Raw genomic sequence first — 9,499 nt, 5'->3', positions numbered from 1 at the left:
TTATACATGGGGGGTACCTGTTTTTGATGGTACAATATATTATTAAACTCAAAAAAATTGTTGTTCAAAGAAAAAGAAAGAAGCTCCATAACAGATTCAGTTGCTGGTGATTCTCCCAGAAAAAATTTAACAGATTCTAAACCGAATGTATGACTTATGTTGGTATATAAACTTTTAGCATCAACTGTAACCCAATACATTCTATTATTCCAACTGACATTGTTTAGCTTGTCTAACAAATCACATGCATTAGTAATATAGGATGGTAACATTTTAACAAAAGGTAACAGATAATGATGCAAAAAAATTCCCAAATTATGTAAAAAATACGTACAACCAGAAACAATTGGTCTTCCTGTTAATCTAGGCAACTTTTTATGTATTTTAGGCAACAATAAAAATATGCCATAGAACATTTGTCCACTTGAAACTTATTCTTCATGTCTTGCAAATTAAAATAACCTAATCTGATTCCTTTGTGCAAAAGGTTTTTATAGGAACTAATTGCTTCATTATAACAGTCAAGCTGTACTATTTCATAGGTATTTGTATCCCTAAGATGCTCCATACACGTTAAAATAATCACAAGCATTCAACACCACTAACTTGTTACCTTTGTCAGCTGGCTTAAAAACAATTTCATTCTGTTTGCTCAGCGACAACAAGATTTGCCAGTCTTGATATTTAATGTTATATTTAATATTCTTTTTATCATTAAAGAACTTATCATAAGTTACTTCTGTAACATGGTTCATTAGTTTAATGAAATTAGTAACATCAGTATTTAAAATAGATGGTACAAACTGACTAAATGATGGTACCTTTGTTGTGTCAAATTTATAATAAGCATTAACACTATCATCAGAAGCACAGGAATAAAAACTATCAGATGAAGAAGTAACAGAAGAAGAACAGCTATCATTACAGGAATTGATCTGTTCATTCTGTTCTCTACCAAAAAAATACTTCAGATATAATTTTCTGCCAAAAGAAAAAATATCTGTTTGCAATTCATGTAGTCTAGTGACTACTGTTGGAACAAATTTAAGCCCTAAATTAAGGACAAACAATTCAGAATCACTAAAATTGTAATTGGACAAATTAAATACATAGTTGCTAGAGTCTCTTGTAACAGAATCAGCGTTTACCTCTTTTGAAGCCCCCGGACCTCTGTGATTCAAAACCATAGTTTAAAACTTTGTGCCCTGTCTGGTCTTTACATACTCCGGAGCAGCTCTTTTGAGTGTGCACCTTTAACCCCTAGTGGGCGTGGCTTAAGCCTTTAAAAACTAAGTTATCACCTTAGAGTTCTAGAAAACTCTCATTGAAAGAGGTCAAATATCAATAGAGTTGTGTTTGCCATCACATATGGCTCAAGACAAAATATCCTGGTACCTTGTAAGTAACATGGTTTTGGAATTATTAATGCAAATATGAACAATCCATATTTGACGCCTAGAGGAGCAGTAGGGGTTAACAGCAGAAGACGCCTGGAGGAGCACTCGGCTGTAATGAGTTAACATCTTGTCTGACAACGTTATTACTAATATTACATATGACAAGAAACTATCTTAACTTGCAACATTTTCTGTATATACTGTTGATAATCAATATCTTGTTATTGTATTAAAGCTAACAACCTGTAATGTTGTTTACTATTGCTGCAACTTTGTATCTCTGTCATGTACATGATGTGGAGCTTTTCTCCTCTGGCATCCACTGAAAAAGGACCTGCGTCCAGTCGGAATTTTCTGGTAAACAAATGTAAATAAATAAAATAATAAATAACAGCCAAGATCAGCTAAAAAAATAAAAGTTGATTTTTTTTTATTTTTTTTAAGCTATTTACAATGCCAGTGGCCTTATACTTGGCCATTGGCATGCTTCCTGACTGATATGCAGCCTTTATTTGGAGCTGTCAAGGCTCCATTTTGGAATTTGCAGAAATGTACTCGATTACTACCCGAGTACATTTCTGCAGATTACACTAGTCCTGCACGGCCGCTTTCCAGCTTCCTGGATTGCAAATTCACCTCATTTGCATGGATTTCTCCTGCAAATGGAGTGATTTGCATACAAGGGCTTAGTTCATGCAGGACTATTGCAGGAGCGCTCATGCACACCCCTGCAGGCTATTCCTGGATTGCATGGCAGACATATTGCCTGCTGCAGCTCCTGCACTAATCCTGCATACCGTGCAAGGCTTGCAGAATCTGGGGGACTGTTTAAGTGGATATGTGCGATGTCTACTTGTATAGATTGGAAGATGGTCACAGAGAAAATCTGAAATTGTACCTGTGATGATAAACTTGCCAGGCTCTGACAGTGTGATCCAGTCTAATAAGGAATTTGATGTCTTGCTATAATGTGTGGAGGTATTAATTGTGTGAAATCATATAAATTCATGCTAAAGTTAGGGAAGATAGAGGTTAAATCTAACCATTTTATAGTGACATCACCTAGAAGTATTTTTTCTTGTAAATTGTTACGGATATTCAGTGTAGGACATCTTCCAGTTTAGCTGTATTGTTGCCAGAAAGGATGTAAAAGACATTAATACAAATTTGTTTATAATTATTTATTTTCAAGAAAGTAGTTGGCCATGGTGGTACAGCGATTAGCATTGTTGCCTCACAGCAAGAGGTTTTCTGTTTAGAATCTCGCCTAGAGCGCTGCATGTCATATCCCTGCAATTGAGTGAGCTCTAAAAAGACATACAGGTAGGTGCATGTGTGTGCCTTCAGTGAAGGTTGGGCACTGGGCTGGCAAATCGATACTGTAAAAACTCCACTGCCAATCAATAGTGGACCAGTGATCTGCTGTGGCAACCCCTAACTGGGAAAAGCCGAAAGAATAAGAAGCTCTGCTGAATTTAATTTTGGTATTGGTTAGCTGCAGGGTAGAAATGTGGTAGTTGCTGGGAAAGCAGTACTACCAGCTTTCCTCCTTATATGATCATTATGGATTATATTATAGTTGGGAGCTGTAATTTCAGATTTGTTTATGTTGTAATTAAGCAAAGTTTCAGCTACAGTGAGAATATCAGGCTTACATTGGGTAATCCAGGCATGTAGTTCAGCAGTTTTATTTCTTATGCTTCTAACATTCATAGCAGCAAAAGTTAGATTACCATGTATGGGGGTAGACCATTGTCGCATTAGATTATTTTGTGGAAAAGAATTGTCTTAGTGTTAGTTATGATAGGTGGGGCCAGGATTAGGGTGAATATCTCCTTCTAGAAGGATTTTAGTATCTTAGGGTATTACTGATACTTGTTTTTGGAGGGTATTTTTTAACCTTAATTTTATTTTGGTTTGAGTTGAAATGGACTTAATCAGTCTATATTTGGGGTAAACGTAAGGGGTGTCATTTCTATGAAGGAAGAGACTTAAGATGTCCTGGTAATATTCTATTATGTTAGTGGAATGTAAGAGACAGAGGAGTTTGAAAGGACAGAGTATGAGGATGTAGTTAAAATAGGAAGTCGTAGACTCGTGAAAACAGCAAACAAACTAGTGACACAAAGCTTCAGACCACAAAGAGCCTAGAAGACCAGAGCGTACCTTAACGCAGTTTTATTTTTATGCACAAATACAATAACAGCGTTTTCGCTACTCTAACAAGGTAGCTTCTTCAGAGGAAAGAAGCTACCTTGTTAGAGTAGCGAAAATGCTGTTATTGTATTTGTGCATAAAAATAAAACTGCGTTAAGGTACGCTCTGGTCTTATAGGCTCTTTGTGGTCTGAAGCTTTGTGTCGTTAAAATAGGAAGTAATATGCCAGTTGATAGATTTTATGTCTTGTGCCACTGCAGTACATGACTCTGAATTGCCCCCACCCACAGTACATGACTCTGAATTACCCCCCTCCCACACTACATAATCCTGAATTGCCCCTCTTCCGCAGTACATCACCCTGAATTGCCCCTTCCCACGCTGCATGCTGCCACTCATCATGCAGTTTTGCCTTTGCATTGTGCTATTGGTTTCTGAATCCTGAGGCAGGTCATTGATCAAAATAGAAATCAATTACTGAAAGAAAAAACTCTGAAAAGTACTTTTAATCATTGGTAGTCTAAAACTGTTCTCTTAGCAGAGTGACTAGTGACTATATCCCACAGCAAACAAAATACAGAAAAGGGTCTAAACTCTAAAGGGCCATGGCACTGTGTGTAAAAAGGAACAGGATAGGTAGCCTGGGATCATTTCTGCTGTTGGGTTAAATTCTACCAGTCTTAGGTCTGTTTGTAATAAAATTGGAACTCCAATTCCAGATAAATTCTTCCAGGAATGACTGTGGTTCTGAAACAAGAGTTTGAGTTTAGAAAGAGAGGTTCTGCTAAAGAGAGATGAACAATGCCACTGTTATAGTAATGAAGTCCGACTTCACACCCCCCCTTCTCAGAATATGTTTGATTTTATATCTCTAAATATTTCTGGGACTCTGCACTGGATTCATTAAGTCAAAGTTGGCTGAAGCTAAATCTGGACAAGACCGAGGGGATATCAGTGAATGCTGCTGTCCATCCAATTTACTAATTTCTATGGGAGACCCAAGGATTGATGATCCTGACTGCCACCTCCAGCCTCAAGTCATTTGCTCACCCACTGAACCAACCAGAGATCACCCTTACAAAGATTCACCCAATAAACTTCACTTGATACCTGTTGTTTTTTGATTGACTGGTAATATGATATATACCTATAAGGTTAGGTTACAGTAAAGCAAAAATCCACCTATGAGAAACATTTTATGCAATAACCGACCTGTTAATTTTATTCACATCTTGTAGTACATTTGCTGTTTTTTTGCCACTGTGTGTGTGTGTGTGTGTGTGTGTGTGTGTGTGTGTGTGTGTGTGTGTGTGTGTGTGTGTGTGTGTGTGTGTGTGTGTGTTTGTGCATGTGTGTGTTTGTGCGTGTGTGTGTGTGTGTGTATAAATATATATATATATATATATATATATATATATATATATATATATATATATATATACAAGCTGTATAACCTGTAAAAACAAAGACTAGTTTGGCACTCATCTGCCTGTTATTTGGATGTATTACTGTTAAAGATTTCCTACTACTAACTACACACAGTGTTCCGGAACTTTTGAACTACTAGGAAGGACTTTGTTTTATTTTTCGGTCCTACATACAATTCCAGATAGATAAAATTACTTTCTTTTTTTAAACAAATGATCCAGCAACAAGGGGGTTAAAAGAGCCAGGCACTGTTAATTTTTTTCTGCATCTTTACCCTTTTCACATGGTGCACATTTGTCTTGATCAATATAACACCCAAAACAGAATTCATGTTCAGTTTCTGAAGTGTATATTTTTGGACTCAGTCTCAGTCCCTTCCATATTATCCTACTGAACAGTGTTAATATTTAATATCTCTCAGTCAGTCTGTGCTATTATAGATTTTACATGAGGATAGCACAAATTAAAATTATAGGAAAACATTACTTCCCCATCAATAGCTGAAGTGTATGTGAAATGTGTACCTTGGGACCTTTTCCTTTTGCAGAGAGGTATTCTTCCTCTGCAAGATTCCAGTCAGCAATGTATTTCCGATACCCTCCTGGTTTTGCATATTCTCCTTTCTTATATTTCTCTTCCACTTTTTCAAATGCTTGAGTCAATATGGTTTGGCATTTATTTTTAGACTCTTTCTTATTTCTTTTACAGTACTGCTGAAGAAGAGTCTGTAACTTTACCTGTAATTAGTAAAAATGACAAAATAAGGTAAAGCTTAGTATAACTGCTTTTGCAGCTGATTAGCACAGTATGCTGCAACCTCATTTTTATGCTGTAAACTTGAGTGGTATAAAAATAACACTTTATTTTTCCATTCCATTCATTTTTGTTCATGACAAATAAATATGGAGTTCCTCAGGGCTCAGTACCAGGACCTCTCCTGTTAGGCATCCACTGTTTTGATCACCAAACCACTAGCGCAGATATATGGTAAATTTAATTTGTAGATGACTGCTACATGTTGCTTACTCAGCATCCAATATCATGTCACTGCAGCAAGGGCTAAACCAAGCAAATGAACATTGTATTAAAATAAATGCAAAGAAGTATAGCATTGTCACCCTTGGTAAACCAGTCTCAACAGCAGCTTACAATATAAACAGAGCCCTATTCCACACTGATAAGGTCATTAGACATCTTGACACCATCATAGACAACTTACTATTCTTTGATCATCACATGACAATAGTGGTCAGGAAAGCTTTCTGTCTAGATAAATTAATAACTAAAGGTATCTTATCCAGGTCAAAGTAAATAATCTTTCCGCTGTACACTACCCTGATTAGACCAGTTATAAAATATAATACCCCCTTTAGTATGTACCTATTCAAACACGTCACAAAGCTAGACAGACCAAGAGCGTCCTAACTAAAACCTTTACTGGACAAAAGATCTTCAGCTATCATTACAGGCTTGAAGCTCTGTCTCTAGATGCTGTGTGGTGATTTTTGCTCATCATTTTATGGTGCTAAAGGCCCAGACCTCCATGATCTCTTACATCCTCAAAAAATAAATGGAATTCAACTATTATTTTATTAACAGCTGATTATATTGATACAGGGTTTACTATACATTCTGAAACGTCATTTTCATTTATTAGTACAGTCTGCACATGGAAAGCTTTGCAAAGTACTAAAGAACAAACTTCAGAGGGACATTACAACATTCCAGCAAGATTGCTATGTAATATTAAGGATCACATGGAATCCCTTCTAAAATTAATTTTCAGTAAACATCTGCTTTCAGGGTAACACAGTAGATTTTTGGAAAATTTCCAATATTAAACCAATTTATAAGAAAGGGAACCACTTTAAAATTAAAAAATATGACTATTAGTTTGACAGTACTTCTTGGCAAATGTTTTGAGCACTGTTTAACTGATATTATAAATAGGAGCAATGAATCAAGTTGTTTTGGGTTTAGAAAGAGTAAATCAACCATAGTCCTACAACTAGATAACATTGATTTTAGATATGGGTTTACCATCAAGAATAATATATTTCATCCTGACTATTGCATATGACTCACTTCCTCATTTAGCCATATACAATAACAGTTATTATTAATCCCTATATTATAAGGATTATTACATCCTAGTTAACAGGACATGTACAGTCAATAGTGTTACAACATAAAAAAATCAGAATATTTACCAGTTAAAACTAGGGTACTCCACGGTTCAGTCCTGGGTCTAGTTTTACTTAAATTGTTTTTGTTTACATTCCCAGTGACCAAACACTGCTCAACAAGGATGCATAAGATTTAAAGACTGGATTTTGGACTACTTCTGAAAAAGATGCCTATGCCATCACTAATTATATAAATGAATTATGCACTTTTTCTTTGGGAATCATGTTGAAAGTTGCTATATAATGAGACAACTGGGCCTTATGATGAGAAATTTTGCAACTAGGCAGAAGATATATAAGGCCTATTCTTAATATAAAAATGGATTCCGTGTTTACAATACAGGACGACTTGTAACAGTCGAATCAGTTCAAAGACAATTCACTAAAAAAATACATCAATTCATAACAAGAGCTATACAGATAGATGTAAATTAACTAATCCATATTCTTTGCACTGCTGATATTTAAGGAGAAACTAATACTGCAATATAAAATATTTCATGATACTATTTACAAGCAATTTTTAATATTGAATTCTATCAAGGTACTCTATTACTAAGAAATAATAACTTAAAGTTAGTTACAAAGCAGTACAATGTTAACAATTTTTATAACATCTAGAATTCCGGCTTTATGGAACAGATGTCCTGTACGAAACAGAACTTCTACAATGAGTACATTTAAATCTAATCTTGACAAGCGGATGGAAACTTTAGTTTATGAACCAGAATTAACTGAATTGGTGCTCTTTGATGGTCTTTGACCTAAGCACTGTATACAAACTTATGAACTTGCTTGCTTGTCCTTTTCAGCCATGACCCTAAGCATATGAAGACAAAAAAGCAAGTAGTATGTAAAAGTATTCAAGTACAACGTACAATATCAAAGTGAAGTTTAACATTAAAGGTCAAGAAATAACATGCAATAGAAATTAAGATATTCCTTCCTCACCAACAACATCCTACTATATGTAGTATGCTTGAATTTCAGCAGTACTGTGAATGCCACTTCTTTTTATTTTATTTTTTATTTATTTATTTTTATTTTACATTTGTTTACCGGGAAAGTCTGACTGGACACAGGTCCATTTTCAGCGGTGGCCCGGGGAGAAAAGCTCCACATTACAATACATTACACGAGAGTAAAAAGAAGTAGAACATACACACATATGGTGTATATACACATCAGGACAACATACTGGTGATTAACAAACATACATATAGCATATATACACACAACAGGACATCATGCTAGTGATTAGCATGTCTTACAGTAGACAATCAGAGGTACATTTCTTTTTTTTGCAGTTATAAGTTTTGTAAGGTAAATGTACACGGGTTTGGAAGCTTTCAGGGAAGAAACTGTTTATACATAGCTGTACCCTGACAAATTGTCTTGGTATGGATTAGCCTGGATTAGCCTGCACTTCTTATCCTTGGTTTGGCTAAAGCAATACATTAAAGCTGTAGCCAAATAAAGACTACAAATGAGAACATTGATGTACCACCAAAAACTGCTCATTGTAGACAGCTGCCTAAAGGTATAAATATACCTCTAAACTTTTGGAATTTGATGAAAATAATGTTATTTCGTCTTTAAAAACAGACACCATAATATTATGTGACCTTTTAACTCACTTGCAGCTATACTGCAACATATGTAAAGTTTAGAAAAGTGCACTGCTGTAAGAAACTCTTCACCCACCCCTACAGTTCGCATAGGTGCTCAAGACTTTATTGTGATTGTTACATATGCACAAACAAGGTCGTTAAATTCCTTGGTGGTGCGTATGCAACAATCTGTAGTTAAATGCTATGTCTGCCATTAGATGTATGCACTATATTTTTCTAAACTTGTTGATAGTTTAAAATATATGTTGGCAGTCCTACTGTTCATGTTGTCAGTAACAGCACAAATGAAGCCTGCATGAGACAAAGTAAGACTGAAGAGTCGAATTTTGCTAGATTTGCAGAATATCTCTTCAAATAACATGAGTAAAATATGATCAATGTTTGATGTAATGTTGTGCACCAACATATTCCAGTAACTATCGAAGCAGGAATGTTTCATTGCACTAGAGTATACATACTAAGGTGTGTTACAGAGGGGGTGGGGTGGGGATCTGATGGTATTCCTACAGGTTATACTAAACGGGACCAGTGCAAGTGTGAAGAAAGCTGTCGCTCTTCATTTCTCATTGAAGATGAACAGGCGGGGTAGTTTGTTTATATGCTTTATTACACAGAAACACATCAGGATGGATAGGAGCAGTACAAAATACAAACAGACTGATTAACTGACAGACTACACAGACATACATGCTTAAATCTC

The 9,499-nt window shown here is 35.6% G+C and overlaps 1 protein-coding gene across 2 annotated transcripts in view; it reads right to left on the bottom strand.

The window, feature by feature from the left end:
* The window catches only part of LOC122799628 (guanylate-binding protein 1-like), a 983,968-nt gene that overhangs the window by 225,310 nt on the left and 749,159 nt on the right, over positions 1 to 9,499 (bottom strand). For both annotated transcript variants that reach the window (XM_044068815.1, XM_044068816.1), the window contains exon 8: positions 5,507 to 5,719. In XM_044068815.1, the coding sequence (XP_043924750.1) occupies positions 5,507 to 5,719 (213 nt within the window). The remainder of the gene's footprint in view (positions 1 to 5,506; positions 5,720 to 9,499) is intronic.

The sequence above is a fragment of the Protopterus annectens genome, chromosome 4.part0 (genome assembly GCF_019279795.1).
Source record: "Protopterus annectens isolate FY-2018-M chromosome 4.part0, PAN1.0, whole genome shotgun sequence".
NCBI lineage: Eukaryota > Metazoa > Chordata > Ceratodontiformes > Protopteridae > Protopterus > Protopterus annectens.
Note: the sequence above shows the minus strand (reverse complement) of the source record. Positions and strands in the feature narration are given on the sequence as shown.